The 20,260-nt window shown below is 39.2% G+C and overlaps 1 protein-coding gene across 1 annotated transcript in view; it reads right to left on the bottom strand.

The window, feature by feature from the left end:
* Positions 1-438: 438 nt before the first annotated feature.
* LOC132821169 (bromodomain and WD repeat-containing protein 3-like) overlaps positions 439-20,260 on the bottom strand; it is a 231,047-nt gene continuing 211,225 nt past the window's right edge. Inside the window, exons 34-40 of the mRNA XM_060833782.1 lie at positions 20,148-20,201; positions 18,911-19,054; positions 12,922-13,074; positions 12,267-12,436; positions 11,120-11,364; positions 6,058-6,210; positions 439-2,057 (exon numbers count right to left, since the gene is read on the bottom strand). Coding sequence (XP_060689765.1) covers positions 1,318-2,057; positions 6,058-6,210; positions 11,120-11,364; positions 12,267-12,436; positions 12,922-13,074; positions 18,911-19,054; positions 20,148-20,201 — 1,659 coding nt within the window. The 3' untranslated portion in view covers positions 439-1,317. The remainder of the gene's footprint in view (positions 2,058-6,057; positions 6,211-11,119; positions 11,365-12,266; positions 12,437-12,921; positions 13,075-18,910; positions 19,055-20,147; positions 20,202-20,260) is intronic.

Here is a 20,260-nt window from a genome sequence, read left to right as displayed (position 1 = left end):
TACAAATAATGTACTCTACATTAGCACACTGATGACCCATTATTTGAAAAACACTTTCTTCCGTGTTATTTTGGAATATCCAGAAATGATTTATCATAACAGAAGAGCATTTTAAAATTAATCCACACTTGCTAATTCACTCAGATTGACTTCTTAAATATGTAAAAATATTTGAAATGGTTTTCAACAGGTTATTTGTTTTATTTTAAAAAGACTCCATATGCTGCTAAATTTGATGGTTAATGTTAAAAAAAATTGATTGATGTTGCAATATTTACAAGAACCAATTTAGTAAACCAAACCTGATTAACCTGTAACTAAGTGTAAATTGGAAAGTAGTTTAAAACAGGGGTAAAATTGATGTTAAACCAGCCCATGTTAATTAGATGTATTTTTCTTGCAAAATAAATTCGAAGTTTAACTCCTTAACTTTATTCCAAGAAAATCTGTACAATTACAGTCAGTACTACGTAAAATCTGATTTTTTGCTTTCCTTTCCACTTTTTAAATAAATGGGCAAAGGAAAGAAATTCTGGTCGTTAAGCCGTTAGTATTATATTATTCTTGTCCTTCACCGAAACACAGGAATCAGCAAATTGATCAGATACCGGTGAGATCAGATGCTGACATGACAGAAAATATAAGGGATCAGAATTATCCAACTTATTACAAATTTAAACTATTTGTTAAATGTTAGGACTCAGACAAAGAAGGTTATAGACATTTTAGCAATATTATACTTACATGTAAAAAAAAATCTGGTCTGTTTATCTTAAGATATCCTTAATTTTTACCCTGGCCCTCCCAAAAGAACCTAAATCTGGTTATAAAATATACAAGCTTTAAGCAAAATGCAATGATTGAATTGATGTTGAAGACAAATAAAAGACATCATGAAAAGAAGGTGGGTGTAAACTTGTGTTTCTTCCTGCTGCCATTATCCATTGTGTAAATGTGAATAACTACTTCATTCACTGGTGAGACAGAGATACACTGTTTTGTTGGCTTAAAATACATGCAAGGAAGCAGAAATAAATAACATTAGCTGTAGTGCTTAATAGTAGAAAAACTAAGTTCACACACTTTTCTAGCATGGTCCAGGACATTGCTAGAGTTACCTTAAGTACTATTGAAGTTTTTTTGTGCTGTTACCACATGTTCCTAAATGGTTACAATATTGATCATGATTTTGTGTCCAAGCACAGCCAGCAGCCCCCCGACTCCCCAGAAAATAAATCCAGAAAAATATAAATATAATCCCTGAAATTTTAGAGAAGACAAATTCACAGTGGTACAATGCCAATAAATGGCTGCATTTCAGTCTCTCACTCTCATGGGTATTCGTCGTACCCGTCCAGACCTCGAAACTCCATGGTTAGGTATCTCACTATATAAAAGGCTGTCTGTATCGGAATCATAATCATCATATCTTACAGTCCTTCTGCCTTGATTTCTGGTCCTTATTGCAGATGGTCTACAAACACAATCTCGTTTTACATAATCAGAGTCATCATCATCATCATCATCGTCATCCCCATCTTCATCAGTATCCAAGATCTTTTGTTGCTTCTTATATTCTAACCTACTGGTAACTTTTTTGGAAGCAGTTACTTTGTTTTTTCCTCTCCCTTGAATTTTTCTCGGTCTCCCTCTCTTCACCTGTGTTTTTGCTTTCACTTTTATCTTGGATTTCACTTTTGCCCTAGCGTTCACGTTGTAATCGCTGTCCAAATCAGAAACTGATTGGGATTCAGTGTCTGACTGTGATTTTGATTGAGAACTGGAGCATGAGCCGTTTTCAGTCTCAGAACTGGTACTGCTACCAGAACTGTGTTTTTGGGCTTCACCATCCTCATGCTGCTGTTGGTTCTCAGACAGTGAGTCATCTTCCAAAACACAGGCATATTTTCTTCGCTTAACAACACTTAACATCTCCTGCTCCCTCTCAGAAATGGAGTCTTCTTCCTCAGAATCACTCAAGATCTTGCGTTTCTTAGCTGCCATATTCTGACGGACCAATTTCCTGTTGTCTCCATTCACCTGAGTACCACATGGTTCTGAATTTGAAACAGGAAATAAAAATTAGGTTTACCTTTTGAAAATATTCAATTAGAAGAGGGATATTTATAAACTGAAGACAATTCACTTTTTTATCAAAATAATTCTGGCACGTAGCCTCTCTCAATATAACACTGAAATATCAGCCTAGTACACAACAACCAAGGTACTTTATGTACTCAACAAGACTGTGCTTACAAAATCCATAACACTGTACCCAACATTAGATGTGATTCTGCAATTGGACAACATACCCTGGATAATCCTGTATGTTCAAAGTTTGTGCGAAGATTTGTAGCTGGGGTGCTTGTTGTAGTGGTTCTGTTCGCAGAGCTGGAAGTTTTTGTTGCAAATGTTTCGTCCCCTGGCAAGGAGACATCATCAGTGCTCTGGAGCCTCCTGCGAAGCGCTTCTTTGATGTTTCTTCCGGCATTTATAGTGGACTGTCCTTGCCGCTTGCGGGTGTCAGTTTCAGCTGTCCGCTGTAGTGATTGGTATATTGGGTCCAGGTCGATGTGTCTGTTGATGGAATTTGTGGATGAATGCCATGCCTCTAGGAATTCCCTGGCTGTTCTCTGTCTGGCTTGCCCTATGATAGTAGTGTTTTCCCAGTCGAATTCATGTTGCTTGTTGTCTGAGTGTGTGGCTACTAGGGATAGCTGGTCGTGTCGTTTCGTGGCTAGTTGGTGTTCATGTATGCGGATTGTTAGCTGTCTTCCTGTTTGTCCTATATAGTGTTTTGTGCAGTCCTTGCATGGTATTTTATAAACTACATTAGTTTTGCTCATGTTGGGTATTGGCTCCTTTGTTCTAGTAAGTTGTTGTCTGAGCGTGGCTGTTGGTTTGTGTGCCGTTATGAGTCCTAGGGGTCGCAGTAGTCTGGCTGTCAGTTCTGAAACGCTCCTGATGTATGGTAGTGCGGCTAGTCCTTTTGGTTGTGGCATGTCCTCGTTCCATGGTCTATCTCTTAGGCATCTGTTGATAAAGTTGCGCGGGTATCCGTTTTTGGCGAATACCTTGTATAGGTGTTCCCCTTCCTCTTTTCGCAGTTCTGGTGTACTGCAGTGTGTTGTAGCTCTTTTGAATAGTGTCCTGATGCAGCTTCGTTTGTGTGTTTTGGGGTGGTTACTTTCATAAAGTAAAAAATGAGGTCTGCAGATGCTGGAGATCACAGCTGAAAATGTGTTGCTGGTCAAAGCACAGCAGGCCAGGCAGCATCTCAGGAATAGAGAATTCGACGTTTCGACCATAAGCCCTTCATTCCTGATGAAGGGCTAATGGTCAAAACGTCAAATTCTCTATTCCTGAGATGCTGCCTGGCCTGCTGTGCTTTGACCAGCAACACAGTTTCAGCTGGTTACTTTCATAGTTTAGGACTTGGTCTGTGTGTGTTGTTTTCCTGTGTACCCTTGTGGTGAATTCTCTGTTCGGTGTTCTCTGTACTATCACGTCTAGGAATGGGAGTTAGAACAAACAGCCCTACCACAAATTCAACCCAAACGCTGGGTCAGATATGTCGATGACACTTTCGTAATCATCAAAAACAGGGAAATAGATAAAACACACTGGATCATCAACGCCACACTCACAGGCATCCGATTCTCGAGAGAAGTAGAAAAGGATAGCCAACTCCCATTCCTAGACGTGATCGTTCGGTGTTCTCTGTACTATCACGTCTAGGAATGGGAGTTGGCTATCCTTTTCTACTTCTCTCGAGAATCGGATGCCTGTGAGTGTGGCGTTGATGATCCGGTGTGTTTTTTCTATTTCCCTGTTTTTGATGATTACGAAAGTGTCATCGACATATCTGACCCAGCGTTTGGGTTGAATTTGTGGTAGGGCTGTTTGTTCTAACTCCCATTCCTAGACGTGATCGTACAGAGAACACCGAACGGAGAATTCACCACAAGGGTACACAGGAAAACAACACACACAGACCAAGTCCTAAACTATGAAAGTAACCACCCCAACACACACAAACGAAGCTGCATCAGGACACTATTCAAAAGAGCCACAACACACTGCAGTACACCAGAACTGCGAAAAGAGGAAGAGGAACACCTATACAAGGTATTCGCCAAAAACGGATACCCGCACAACTTTATCAACAGATGCCTAAGAGATAGACCACGGAACGAGGACATGCCACAACCAAAAGGACTAGCCACACTACCATACATCAGGAGCGTTTCAGAACTGACAGCCAGACTACTGCGACCCCTAGGACTCATAACGGCACACAAACCAACAGCCACGCTCAGACAACAACTTACTCGAACAAAGGAGCCAATACCCAACATGAGCAAAACTAATGTAGTTTATAAAATACCATGCAAGGACTGCACAAAACACTATATAGGACAAACAGGAAGACAGCTAACAATCCGCATACATGAACACCAACTAGCCACGAAACGACACGACCAGCTATCCCTAGTAGCCACACACTCAGACAACAAGCAACATGAATTCGACTGGGAAAACACTACTATCATAGGGCAAGCCAGACAGAGAACAGCCAGGGAATTCCTAGAGGCATGGCATTCATCCACAAACTCCATCAACAGACACATCGACCTGGACCCAATATACCAATCACTACAGCGGACAGCTGAAACTGACACCCGCAAGCGGCAAGGACAGACCACTATAAATGCCGGAAGAAACATCAAAGAAGCGCTTCGCAGGAGGCTCCAGAGCACTGATGATGTCTCCTTGCCAGGGGACGAAACGTTTGCAACAAAAACTTCCAGCTCGGCGAACAGAACAACTACAATCCTGTATGTGCAAGGTTTTATGCTGAAAATCAATTTAGGATAGTCCATGGGCTTATAGCATGCATACTTGGACAGAAAGAACATGTATGTACACCGCCTGCTTCAACTCAATAAAATAGCTGATAGTCATTTGCTAATTCATTTCTCACAGCAATGCTCTGATTAGAGTCAACCTGTCAGGTTTAAAATGAAACAAAACTTGGCTGTTAACTGTCAGTGTTATTACATACATTCTCCATGATAACGTCCCTACTAATTAGCCTCCACTTGACAAACATACAATCAGCACTTTCCTCTATGAAGTACGGTAGTCAGAGATTTATAGCACAGAAAGAAGCCCTTCAGCTCAAAGTCAGTTTCTCCTTTGAATTTGTATTCTTGCAATATGTCCCACTGATCAAACCAAAAATCGTTTTCAGCAATACTCAAGTCTCAAAAACAGGCAGGGAAGATGAACATGATGGTGTGGGTAACTTTGAAGTTAGTACGAGAAAAGTTCCAGAAACAGAACGTTTTAATGTGTCAGACATTAAGACACCCTACAAGACTGTTAAATGAATGAATTTAAGAAACAGATATTAATGACTAAGTGAGCTGCATTAGCAATTAAAGATTTCATCAAGAGAGAGGCTAACTAAATAAGACAGTAGCGTGCCCACCGAACAATGAACTTTGAAGTGGAAACACAATGACAAGACATTGATGAGTCTATAGGATTGCTGAGGGCAAAATTGTTAATTCTTTATTTCTGATATCTGTAAAAATGTTTCAGATTGTTTTCGCTTTTTCTCTTATGAGTAGACTGATTTGTTTTGGTACATCTTCTGAGTATGTTCAGTGACTGATCATTATAATAAACAAACTGCTAAAATAAAACTTTGACTCTCAAATCAGTTTACATTTCGGAACTTGACTTGTCCAATATTATCACCAGCTAAGGTCATAATATTCAACCTATGATAACCTCTTACACTCCCAAGCCCTTCCAAAAAGTGAAACATAAATAAACTTCAGTAACAAGCAAAGCACACCAAATAGCAATCCATGGCACACAGAAATGATATAATCAGATTGTTTCAAATTAAAATTGCTGGATTGCTGAACCATTACTCAAAAGCGAAATGTTAAAATGATAGTAAAAATTTCAGAGATACTTTTCAAAGTTTATTTGAACCAATAAATTACATAATTAATTATTTTAAAAGAAAACGATCAAGCTCACCTGTTTTTTGATTTGGTGATGCATGCTTTCTTGCTGCTTTACTGCTGCCAGCCGCAGGCTCTGCCCAAGCATCATTCAGAGAAGAGGCTGTAGACTTCATGGTACTTTCATTCTCTTCAGCAGAGCTTTCACTGCAGTCTCCATAGTCGGATGCTAAGAAACACAATATCAAAGAAAGAGATTTCTTATAGTCTTACACAACTTTCTAATGTGGTTGCACTCTTCTTACATTTAAACATATCGACTGAATCCCAAACACTGCATCTTCACTCAAACGTTAGAGATTAGGGTGGAGTTTGTCTCCAGAGGGTCAGTGTGGACTTGTTGGGCCGAAGGGCCTGTTTCCATACTGTACTTAATCTAAATCTAATCTTTGCAGTAATTGTGAGTATCAATTCACTGTTTTCAACTCAACTTACAGTCATGATGTTTTATACTTTGAAGAGATCATTAACTAAAGATGATAACATTGAGTGAGTGTAAGTATTTGCCAACAAGGAACCAAGTACAGCTGCAACAATTCACCAAGGAATTTTAAAACGGAAACAGGATTATCCCTGAGAGGCTTGTGTAGCTTTAAGATTGTTGAGAGTAAACGTACCTAAGCTTTATTTCTGATATTTGCAAGAAGACTATTTCAAATGATTTGTAGTTTTTCCCTTGTGTGTAATAAACTTTATTTGTTTAGTTAACAGTACATTTGTAGCACCTTGAGATCTGATTATCTAAATACCTCAAAACCTGTTAAGTTCACACAGACCAACTCAGTCAGGAACTATGCAATTGCTCAGGACTCTAATCTTGTGCTGACAGGTAAAAGTAAAAATTGGCAGAAAAACGTTGGATTACAAGCACGTTGCCAGGATCGGAACATTTTCTACTAGTTGGAGTCATATTTAGTACATGGGACGTTTGAGGCTATGCTTGGTGGAGGTCTGTCATCTCAGCTCCAGGGTATTACTACAAGAACTTCTCATGGTAGTGTCCGAGACCCAACTGCCTTCAGCGGTTTCATCCATGACCTTCGCACCTGTCATAGCATCAAAAATAAGGATGTTTGCTAATGATTGCACAATATTTAATGCTATTTTCAACTTCTCAGATGGTGAAGCAGACTATGTCTAAATGCAGCAAGACATCCAAGTTTGGGTTGACAAACAAGTGGTGAGTAACTTTCGCAGCCCACAAGTGCTGCTCCAACAATACACAAGAAGCTTGACACCATACAGTGCAAAGCAGCCGGCTTGATAAGCACGTCATATTCTCTGCCTCGATCACCAAAACAGTGCATGCTGTTGCTACTATCTACTAGATAGAATGCAGTAAGAAGGTTCTTGCATAGTCCCTTACAAACCCACTGACATTCCACCTAGATGGTGTTTGGAAGTTGAAAGATTGTATAGTCGCTTGAAGATAGAAAGTGCGTTCCTGAATTGCAGGTGCCACAATGGTTGCCAGTGTACAAAACAGGTGGGAAACGGGCTATTCCAAAATGAATACATGTAACAATTGGCTGTTGAATAGAAACCTCAGTTTTGGGTGCTGTTTTGACAATTCAATCAATTAATTTAAATCTTGCCCAGGATACCAAAACCCTATTGAGTTTGAATTTATTGTATTGACTACATCAGACCAATGAGATGATATGATGTTGGGGTATATACAAACCAGGTCATGTTGAAAATTGATCAATGCAACTGCCATTGAATCAGACAGTAAGCGCCATCCAAAGAAATAAATATCTTGCTCTCAAAGAAATCTTAGAAGGCACTACCAAAGATTCTTTTTACTGCTTTTGCTGGGAAAAGGTAAGATGACAACCCAGGGAGAAAACAGCATAACAGACTACATGGACTTTCAGAGACAAAGTAATGTTTAATAATTGCGTGATTGGAGCAGCAATTTTATCGAGTTGGGGTCAGCCAGTAATTACATAAGAGAAAAGGGATTTTGGATTTGTTAATAGTTTTTATTTAATGTTCACTGTTCAAGTTAGGAAAATAAAGGATTTTTTTCTTTAAACAGTGGACATTAGAGGTACTCTTTCACTCATTCACAATTTTAGCAAATTTCAAGGCGAAGCTAACTTTTCTGGTTTTACATTTTAATTAGCAGAGGGGACCAACCTCCACGGCGTAACAATGGAAAGGGAAGCAGATAAATAGGAAGGCCACCAATTGTAAAAGTTTCCCTCCAAGCCACCCATTATTCTGACACAAAAATACATGACTGTTCCTTCAGTGTTCTTGAATCAAAATCCTGAAACTGTCTCGCTAACAGCAATATGGATGTACTATGCCAAATGGATGCAGCTATTCAAAAAGACAGGTCACTATCAGATTCTCAAGAGCAATCAGAGATGGTATTGCCAGCTACACCCACAACCTATGAATTAATTTTACAAGTTAGAAAGAGGGTGAACAGAGATTTGAGTGATATGCGTAAGATTATGACAGGCTTAATCTTTCTGAGCTCAGTATTTCTCTAGCGAGTTTCAAGAAGATTTGTAGCTCAGGTTGAAATTCTGGATGTAGGTTTGTTTGGTGAGCTGGAAGGTTCATTTTCAGACGTTGCATCACCATATTAGGTAACATCTTCAGTGAGGCTCCAAATGAAGCACTGGTGGTGTAGCCCACTTTCTATTTATATGTTTGCATTTCTAGGGTCACGATGTAATTTCCTGTGGTGACATTTCATATGATGTCATTTCCTGTTCTTTTTCTCAGGGCTTGGTAAATGGGATCCAAATCAACGTGTTTGTTGACAGAGCTCTGGTTGGAATACACTGCTTTTAGAAATTCTCGTGCGTGTCTCGGTTTGGCTTGTCAGAACATGGATGTGTTGTCCCAGTCAAAGTGGTGTCCTTCCTCATCGGTATGTAAGGATACTAGTGAGAGTGGGTCATGTCTTTTTGTGGCTAGTTGATGTTCATGTATCCAGGTGGCTAGTTTTCTGCCTGTTTGTCCAATGTAGTGTTTGTTGCAAGGTATTCTGTAAATGAACATTAGTTTTGCTTGTTGTCTGTAATAGGGTCTTTCAAGTTCATTAGCTGCTGTTTTAGTGAGTTGGTGAGTTTGTGGGCTACGACGATGCCATGGGGTCTAAGAAGTCTGCCAGTCATTCCAAGATGTCTTTGATGAAGGGGAGAGTAGCTACATTGACTTGGATCCCATTTACTAACCTCCTTTAGAAAAAAAACAGACATGACATCACCATAGGAAATGACATGACCAACCCTAGGAAACTCACATATAAACAGAAAGCAGGCGTCACCACCAGCGCTTCTTTCAAAGGCTCACTGAAGAGGTTAAAGTGAGGTCTGCAGATGCTCGAGACCAGAGCTGAAAATGTGTTGCTGGAAAAGTGCAGCGGGTCAGGCAGCATCCAAGGAACAGGAGATTCGACGTTTCGGGCAGAAGCCCTTCTTCAGGAATCACTGAAGAGGTTACCTAGTATGGTGACAAAACTTCTGAAAACGAACCTTCCAGCTCAGCAAGTAAACCTACATCAGCACTTCTCTTTCTGGTCTCGAGTGAAATCTCACTTTAAACGGAAAGAAAATCTATTAATCTTTCCTTCAACAGTTACGGCGACTTATACTTGATTAATCAGACATTACAAGTGAAGCAGCCCTTCACAAAGTAATGAAGCATTTGAAATGAATTTTCACATTAGCAAAAACCAACTCCATACAACTTTAGAACAAAGACTAGTGAACTGTTTTACGGTATTTCCCCTCGACCCATCCTTTCTTCTCCCAGTCTATACATCTGTGAGTAAGGTGGATATATAAGGGAATTAGAGTTTTAATTTGCAGTGCTATATGCAGACATAACTGTTTACCTGTCACTAGAGCCTAATTACTCGCAATAAGTAGTATTTCCTTTAGTACAGAAATCTGTTTTTTTTATCAAATTGGATCAGAAAATCAGGTAAATTGGGGAATTTTGTGCACTTATTTTGAAGTCGTTAATGTCTGTGACTACTCCAGAAATAGCGGGGTTTAATTTCCAGTGTGCTACTCCAGTGAATCATAAGATTCATTTAACTTTAATGATAATTAAGTTGTATCAATTAATCTCAAGTTGTTCTTAAAATAAAAATCTGGATTTTCTTAAGCTTGACAAACCAGCCTTTGACAAACCTTTTCCAGATGAAAGAAGGGAGCTCTGCATTTTGAAAGGAGATTTTGACTAGAGCTCCTTCAGAAACGCAGAACCATACTTTCATTCTGACAATTCTTCCACACTTCTTTTTCACAACTGTCAGTTGCAATATTCTGATCAGGTTTTGGTGCAATTTAGTTCTTTTTCACTTTTGCATTTAATTCATCATGCTGGATTTATACAGTATCTCACTGTGTAAGCTTTAACTTAACTATTTTAAATGTACTGATTTATTTATATACAATGTACATATCAGGCATCATTTCGACTAGTGAATGTTCAAGAATGTCATTGTTCATGCATATTGGTTGTAGCTTGGAAAAGTTTAATAAGCACCAGTTTTGGAGCCAAAGTGTATGCTGAATTTGAAACCGAAGATAAGTGTTTGCTCTCTAGTCAGAAGATCAGAGATGTAAGAGAGATGTTGTTTTTTGCTGAGAGACCTTGGCTAAATCAGGAAGCAAAACCTGCATTAGGCTAATAAAGCTGTTGCCTTATTCCATTAAGTATTATCATTGTTACTGAATGAACATTTCCTGACATCAGCCCATCACCCACTGCTTGAACGGTTAAATACTCAAATGAATAAATCAATATTCTGAATGCAGTCTCTCAAAATTTAAGCTTAAATTGTACAAAACATGGAGCTTTCTTTGAGGTGATTGGTGAGAACCTTGCAAAAGTCACACCAATATTTTAAAGCCGAAATACCAATAATTCATGACAACCAAGAAAGTGTTTGCATATGCCCATGAAACCTGGCATATGAAAGTAAAGAAATGGATACAAAACCACACTATACGATGACCTACTTATTAAACAACTTGCATGGACGTAGCATCTTAGACACAGTAAAACTTACCACAAAATTATTAAACTGAAATCTGTTTACTCACCTGTTGTTGATCCAACTGACCCATTGGGCAAGTCTACTTTTCTATCTTTCTTTATGGTTAGGACAGTTGTCTTAGCCTTCATGGTCCTTATCCTGGCTGATGTCGAAGAATGCTCAGAAGCGTCACTGCAGGCACTATCTGCAGTACTACTTGTGCTGTTCTGCGATGAATGTAATGAGGTAGATATTTTGGAAATATGCTCCACTTTTGCCTGAGGCTTCACGGGCTTCCATTTTCGTTCTGGACTAAAGGTTGCAGAAAGACAAATAAGTTCAAGATGATTGCGAGTAACTTTGAAGTTATAAATGGTAACTAACTATTGTATCAGTGAATAGCACTTTAAAGAATGCAGTTTTATTGATATAAATATATATTATATTTTCTGAAGTTCTGCTTTCCAGCAAACATGCTAGGTTACACAATCTACACATATTAGTAATGTGACACTAATTTTCATGCCTAGCCTGCATAACATTGACTGCAAATTTGCAGTCAGTTATATTGGAAACATTCAACACTCCCATGCCGGACATGTTTTATCATTCCATTTAATTTTTTTTTAAAACAGAAATGCCTTTTTTTTTAAAAAAAAACCTAACCTACATACATGTTTTGAATAGAAACTCATCTTGTTCATTCACACACTAAGTAATCTAAAATCTAAAAAATCTAAAATCTCCGCCAGTCTCTCACTAATGTTTTCCAGGTGTTGGATACAGTTTTCATGACCAAAGGGATCAAAGGGTATGGGGATCAAACAAGAATGGGGTACTCAGCAGGAAGATCAGCCATGATCAGTCATATTGAATGCAGGAGTTGGCTTGAGTGGTTAACTCTTGTTCTTATTTCCAATGTTTCTACGTTTCAAAAAGAAGCTAGCGTACACAAAAAATAGACCACTGAGTTGCAGGTTTGATGAGGTGCATCATAGCTGGTATTACAGCATTATGCCTACATCTCTTCAAGAAGAGTGAGTCTCCCCAAGTACAGTTTGCAAATTTTCTGACAATTTACAATCAGCTCCATTAACTCCCTATCTTATGAACATACTAAGTACATTACGAAGGTCAACTTAATGACACGCACTGGCTTAAAAACAAAGTGTACAAGTAATTTAAAGCAAATAATGCCCTGCAAAGTAACATACCTGGAAGTTCTGCTACTTGATCTGGAGGCTTCAGAACTACGGAGGCATTTCTTATATCTTTGTTTGTGCTGATTCCTTTTATTGTATTTTAGCGCAGTTTTATAATCCGAGACAATTGTTCGAATTTGGTCCTCGAAAAATGCAGACAGCCTCAGAGTCATGCTGTATATCTAATTTTTTTTTAAAAAGAAAAAACGTAGCTGTTAAAAATATAGTACTGCAATTCATTGCACAACAACATTCTCATGGAATCATTTTAAGTCCCCACATAATCCATTTGAAATTAACAGCAAAAGTTTTTCGATATCATTTTCTCACTTTCTTGATTGTGATATGCCCCATCTTCAAATTCTTTTCTAGATAGGTGATTTGGGAGAATAAGCAAGGTGGTGACAGGATAAGGAGCAGGCAAGAGAAAGGAATGGAGAGGGCAAAGAACAGGAGGGATGAAGAGGGCCAATGTGAGAGGGACGGAGCGTGAAGGACAGGAGGTAGAGATGAAATGGGGATAGGAGTGAGGGAGAATAAGGGGACAAGGGGATTACTGATTTTTATTTCCATTGACTTCAAAATGCATACACAAGTTAACACATTTCCAAAAAAGTATGAAATGTTCATATGATTTAATATTTCAAGAGTGATCTATTCAGATTACCTTAGACTTCTTGTTTGGAGAATAAGCTTTAGCGTTGCTGAAAATTAATCGCACATCTTTGCAAAGTTCAATGGGACTTTCATAATTGTCTATTTCTAATGCATGTTTTATTGTTGCCAGGTCCATTGGAGTGTGTATAATATCCCTGTAGTCCTACAAATGATCACAGATCAAAAATAAGCATTTAAAACCATATAGAAATGTATAAAATCCCTCTTCACTTAGAACATGTATCCTCTCCACAAAGGAGGGCCCTAGTAGCATTTCGAATTTCAAATCTATGACATGTGCATAACCAAACTGAAGTATTTTGTTACCATTTTTTCTTTCAAATACATCACAAATTTGCAAAGTTGCAGTTTTGTACAGGTATTGAAACCTTGCATTATATACCAGTTCATCTATAATCGTACTCTCAGGATTTGGAGCAGCACTGGTTAGTACTCACAGCAACAGGGACCTGGATTCAATTCAGCTTTGGGTGATTGACTGTGTGGAGTTTGTATATTCTCTCAGTGTCTGCATCAATTTCCTTCAGTTTTCCCCTTTAGGTCATAGATGTGCAGATTAGGTGGATTGGACATGCTAAATTACCCTTCACTGTGCAGGTTAGGAGGTTGGTCATTGTAAGACCTGTACATGAAGTTACAGGAATGGGTGAGTTGGTGCAGACTCGATGGGCCGAATGATCTTTTTCTGGACTCCAGAGATTCTATGATTACCTTGCATGGTAGAGGTTCTTTGTTCAATAAAAACTGTCTAAGGGGTCACCAGTCTATTTACCTGTGCTATATTCTGGACAATCAAAGCAATGTAAAAGTTGAATCAAAAACCAAAGGTTGGAATTCTGCATGAAGTCAGAAAAATCTCATTCCTGTCTTTACAAAATTCCATGCCTTTTATGGACTTTGGAACCTGTAAGACTCCATAATTTTTCAAACTTTTTAAATAACCCATGGAAACACCAATGAAGACTTTCATGATAATTTTTAATTTTTAAATGATTGAATTTATCATTAGAAAACGATATTTCAGATATCAACCTAGTGGCAAACTGATATAAAATGACATTACTAAAAAATTTGCTCCATATAATAATTTTAATATTGTTAATTTAATATGGTCTATAATTTCATTGAGCATTCACGATGAGTTTATGTTGATCCCCATGCAGCTTGACTGGAGAATTCTGGAAAGGCCTTTTCCCCCCACCTTCCCACTGAGCTTCCTGTTCTATATGGCCCTGTTCTGCTTTCCTCTCCAAGATCCCAATCTGATGTCAGAGCTCTTGGCTTGTGAAAATGCAAAACTAAATGGTGCCGATACATTGGTTTTAAATGACTGTCAAAGATACTCCTTCCTCATAATGGTGTCATTAATCTGAACAGCCCTCATTCTCAGTGAGGGTTCAGAAGAGAGTAGTGGTGACCGGAACATTTAAATAAGACATGGATTATAACATTCCAACTTGGCATTTCTGGAATATTGGGACTTTCACTTTTACAAGTCCAGAGTGTTAACATTGGATGAAGATCTTAAACGGGAACACAGGTTCAAGATAGGACGAGTTAAGGATTAGGAAGTTCGGGAGATCCAAGATGGCGGCGACTCAGCAAGTCTGAGTTTACAGTGCTCTTCCCAAAACCTGAGTAAAGTGAGTTACTCACCCCCACCACACTTACCAAACCACCCAAAAAAATTTTCTAACCTTAATTAGCTGCTTACTATTATATTTAAGCAGTTTAATATTAAGTGGATAATGAGTAAACCAAAGGGATCCCGCAGCTCTCAGAAAACAAAGACCCCTCCCCCACCCTCCTCTCCTCCTCCGGCTGCAGCTGATGTAAAAACAGGCCTTGAAGAGATGATTGCCAGGCTGGAAACGACACTCGTCAATTTCATTGTAGAATCCAGACAGAGATGGAATGCATTCGAAGAAAAGTTACAAAAGCACAGCGAGGCTCTCGAGGAATTACAGGGCCGAGTGGAGGGGGCGGAGCTAAAGGCCACGACCTCCGAGGCTGCAGCACAAACAGCTGCAGAACAGGTGCGAGCTCTGGAGCAGAGAGTCCGGGCCTTTGAAATCTACATGGATGACCTGGATAATAAAAATCGGAGAAAGAATATCCGTCTTCTGGGCCTCCCTGAACAAGAAGAGAAGGGACAGTTAGTAGTATTTCTGGAGCGATGGCTGCCCCAGCTTTTAAACCTGGGGGCTGAATCTGACCGGGTAAGGGTGGAGTGGGCCTACCGGGTCGCAGCACGCGGATCTGGCCCAAACCAGCGCCCACGCCCGGTCCTGTTCCGGCTGCAGAGTTATAGGGAGAGGCAGATACTCCTGGACGCCTCCAGAAAGCTTGGAAAGGATCCTAAAGCTATGATTCATGAAGGATCCAAGATTATGTTATTTCAAGACTTCTCCCCGGCTTTGGCACGAAGAAGGAAGGCGTTTGATGAGGTGAAGAAATGTCTAAGGAACTTAAATATTCAATACACCTTACGCTACCCAGCGACGTTATGCTTTAACCACGAAGGATCCGAGTATAATTTTAGATCACCAGAAGAGGCTAAGGAACTTTTAGACTCGTTTAAATAAATCGTAAGAGACAATTTATGTTGGCTTGCCTCTTCCACACTCCGTGGGGAGAAATGGATACTTTACTCTACTTTACTTTTGCTTCTGGGAGCAGGGTTGTCTTCCCTTGCTATTTTATGTTATTATACTTAACTGTAATTTGTTGGAGTTGTAATTTTATAGTTATGTGTGTTTGTACGTGGCATTGATGCTATCAGATATACTCAGGTATGGGTGGGGAGGGGTGGGGGTGGGGCGCTCACTGTTAACTCTAGCTCGGTATTATATCTAAATCCTATTTGGGAGAGGATATGGTGGACCTTTAGAAAGGAAGTAAGGCCCCCTGAGAACAAGGGGGAGGATCTCCATTCAAACATGTTTTTTTTTTGTTCTTATTGTTTGGAAATAGTTTCCTTTTTATTATACTGTTATGAGTGTATTAGAGAACATTTTCTCTTGTTTGAAGGATGTAAGTGACTCAACTATACACTCTGGATAATTGTGGATTAGATTAGTAGTTAATTGAGTTTCATTGTTTTTCTTTCTTCTTTAGTATCATTCCTTTGAATTTTGATGATTATATATTTAAGATCTATTTTTATATTAATGTTTGTGCTTGAAAGTTCTGTTTATTTTTGTAAATCTGTCAAAATATTAAATTTCTAATAAAAATATCTTTAAAAAAAAAGGATTAGGAAATTCAGTGAGCTGGTGGAGGGCAGAGGCTGTAAAACACAGTATCAGTGTCTGAAACAGGGAGAGGCTAGGAAAGGGCAAAGACCTCAAGTCAAAAGATCATTGTGAAAGGACACATGTCAGAAAGTCAGAAGGGAAGGATTTGTAGTGACCAGGAAGATCATGAAGTATGAAGTTCAGGAGGCAGTGAGGAGGTACTGTAAATAGATTACATTATTATTGATTAAAATTTATTTTAAAAGTATTTCCAATGTCTGAATTTAGCAAAGCTCAGTATTTCAATACGCATGTATTCAATAAAGTCTGACAGAATGCACCTACAGAATTTGCATTGGTTTTAATGAGAAAACATAACTTGCTTAAAATTGATTCATTTCAGCAAAACACACCACCTGCACCGTAGAGTAAATTCACCTAATTGCCTGTCAAGCAAAGACAAATATTTCCCCTTATCACAAATCTCAATCATCACCAGAGGCACTGCCAATCAGAGGCCAGCAGTTTCTGGGAGTTAAAGTCCATCAGTTGCGACCTACCATTAATGGAGGGTGGTCCTTCAGTGGTCAGTAGCCAAGTGTTTTTCCTCCTCCTTGCAGGGCTGGGGACAAGGGAAGTCAGAGGCAAAGGCAGGTAGGAGGCTTAAAGAGGCAACCTCCTTACCTACCATCCTTTCAAAACTGGTTTTCAAAATGACTTTTAACATTTCATTAACGTTTTCATCAAAACAAAAGTGCGTCAAAAGACCTACCTTTTCTGCTTCAACTGTTAAAGGAATTGCTTTTCTTTCCAAAAGAAAACTTGGACTTGCTTTTAGTTCAGTAAACTTTTTCTAGTTTTTCATGTTTTTTTTTTAAAATTACTCTTACCTATTTTGAAAACAATATCAAAATTCTAGTGACTGTCATCTCTAGCGGAAAGGAATGAGGAGAAATATACCTCAAACCAAAAATAATTTTAACCAAATTTTTGTTTTTAAACAAAATCAACAAGTCTGTCAGTTAATATTTGTTTCAGAAGAGTCCAAGAATTTATTTGAAAATAAAATGGAATATTCTACAGAATGTGTGTAATTGTTTTTTGTTTGAAGTTGTCTCATACCAGAATATTTGCATTAAATTAACAGGTTAAAAGAAAGCAGTTGGGCATCACCACAAAAGAGGCAGGGTTGGAGGATTTGAGTTATAGGGAGAGGCTGAATAGACTGGGGCTGTTTTCCCTGTAGCATCGGGAAGTCCAGAACTAGAGGGCTTAGGGTTAGGGTGAGAGGGGAAAGATATAAAAAGCGATCTATGGGGCAACTTTTTCACACAGAGGGTGGTACGTGCATGGAATGAGCTGCCAGAGGAAGTGGTGGAGGCTGGTACAATTGCAACATTTAAGAGGCATTTGGATGGGTATATGAATAGGAAGGGTTTGGAGGGATATGGGCTGGGTGCGGGCGGGTGAGACTAGATTGGGTTGGGATATCTGGGCCAAAGGGTCTGTTTCTGTGCCGTACATCTCTATGACTGTATAACCAAAACACCAACACTGCAAAGTTCAAGAATTTCATTTCAGCTTTCCCGGTTCTCAAACATACACTTTTTGGTTTCATGTTAAACACTCAAGCACCTGTGATCTTTTCTTTACATAAACCATGCCTCAAAAAAATTATCCTTAATACGTTTACGATGTTTATAGAAGGAAATGGAAATATTTTACTTAATTTTTTCATCATTTATATAAATGATATGAATGTGAACATAGGAGGTATAGTTAGTAAGTTTGCAGATGACACCAAAATGGAAGGTGTGGTGGACAGCGAAGGAGGATAAAATTAAATCTTGATCAGATGGACAAATGGGCTGAGGAGTGGCAGATGGAGTTTAATTTAGATAAATAGGAGGTGCTGTATTTTGGAAAAGAAAATCAGAGCAGGACTTACACACTTAATGGTTAGGTCCTAAGGAGTGTTGCTGAACAAAGAGACCTTGGAGTGCCGGTTTACATTTCCTTGAAAGTTGAGTCACAGGTAGATAGGATAGTGAAGGCGGCTTTCCTTTATCAGTCAGAGCATTGAGTACAGGAGTTGGGAAGTCATGTTGCAACTGTACAGGACAATGGTTAGGTCACTTTTGGAACAGTGCGTGCAATTCTGGTCTTCTTCCTATCGGAAGGATGTTGTGAAATTTGAAAGGGTTCAGAAAAAAGGATGTTGCCAGGTTTGGAGGATTTGTTCTATAGGGACAGGCTGAATAGACTGGGGCTATTTTCCCTGGAGCGTCGGAGGCTGAGAGGTGACCTCAGAGGTTTATAAAATCATGAGGAGTATGGCTAGGGTAAATAGACAAGATTTTCTAGATGTAGGTTTGCTCGCTGATCTGGTAGGTTGTTTTACCGAGGGTGGGGGAGTCCAGAACTAGAGGGCATAGGTTCAGGGCGAGGGGGAAAAGATATAAAAGGGATGTAAGGGACAACTTTTTCAAGCAGAAAGTGGTGCGAGTATGGAATGAGCTGCCAGAGGAAGTGGTGGAGGCTGGTACAATTACAGGATTTAAAAGACATCTGTATGGGTATCAGAATAGGAAGGATTTAGAGGGATATAGGCCAAGCGCTGGCAAATTGAACTAGATGAGATTAGGATACCTGGTTGGTATGGACGAGTTGAACCAAAGGGTTTGTTTCCATGCTGTACATCTGTGATTCTATTTCCCCAGAAAATAGTCCAAATTAACTTACTGGGTATTCAGCAAGGTCCACTGGCTGCCTAAAAGGTTCAGAGTCTTCACACTGAAACAAGATCTCCAACAGTTCCCTGCACTGAGTTTTCCAAGTGGTAACATCATAGCTCAGATTCCGGCCAAATATGCGGCCAACACGGCTCTTCACGTGGGAATAAAATAGAAACACAGAACTTCAAGGATGGAAATATATACTATAAATAAATTTCACACTTGACATTAGATTTTTTTTTTAGATTACTTAGTGTGGAAACAGGCCTTTCGGCCCAACAAGTCCACACCGACCCGCCGAAGCGCGACCCACCCAGACCCATTCCCCTACACCTAACACTACGGTAAAATCTGCACATTTTTTGGATTGTGGGAGGAAACTGGAGCACCCAGAGGAAACCCACGCAGACACAGGGAGAATGTGCAAGCTCCACACAGTGTCGCCTGAGGCGGGAATTGAACCGGGGTCTCTGGCGCTGTGAGGCAGATTTGCTAACCATTGTGCCACCGTGCCGTCCTGTTCCCAAGCTTAAATACTTTATGCTTGGGAAAAAATGTTCTTGAATTATAAACAAAGTAAAGAGAACTGCTAAAATTATGATTTTTTTTTCCAGTTGCCATTTCTATTTTACCTGGTTTGTTCACGATTAACTTTCACTGCTTATGCAACGCCAGAGTGATAACTGTAACCTTCATTGGCAAGTTGTGTTACCGCAGAGCAGTGCAGTGCCAGAGCATTGTAACGAAAAGTAACAAATTTTGCGTACTATTGGCAAAATACTTAAGTGGAACTTCGAACTAGACCCACAGTGGAAGCCAAGTGTGGTAAAACCTTCAGCATGACTAATAATTATATATGATTTGGAGATGCCAATGTTGGACTGGGGTGTACAAAGTTAAAAATCACACAACACCAGGCTATGGTCCAACAGGTTTAATTGGAAGCACACTAGCTTTCGGAGTGATGCCCCTTCATCAGGTGATAATGGAGGACTCGATCGTAACACAGAATTTATAGCAAAAATTTGCAGTATGATGTAACTGAAATTATACATTGAAATATTGATTGTCTGATAAGCGTCTCATCTGTTAGAATACAGTGATAGTTTCACTTCTTTCATGTGTAAATCACAAAACCCTTCTTTTTAAAGTTGCATTCTCAGGTTAGTTGTTAACAATGGTGATAGCTAGACAATATGTTAATTATATAGTGTATTAGGTAGGAGAATATTTATGCTACTCACTCTTCTAGCAGTAGATGTCCCTGCAACAGCAGCATTCACTGTCTCGTCATTTTCCTAAAAGTAGGTAATACTTAGGTTGACATATTATTTATTCATCAAAGGGTTTTACAATG

This window comes from Hemiscyllium ocellatum, chromosome 12, assembly GCF_020745735.1.
Source record: "Hemiscyllium ocellatum isolate sHemOce1 chromosome 12, sHemOce1.pat.X.cur, whole genome shotgun sequence".
In the NCBI taxonomy this organism is placed as follows: Eukaryota; Metazoa; Chordata; class Chondrichthyes; order Orectolobiformes; family Hemiscylliidae; genus Hemiscyllium; species Hemiscyllium ocellatum.
This window is presented reverse-complemented; position numbering and strand designations above follow the sequence as displayed.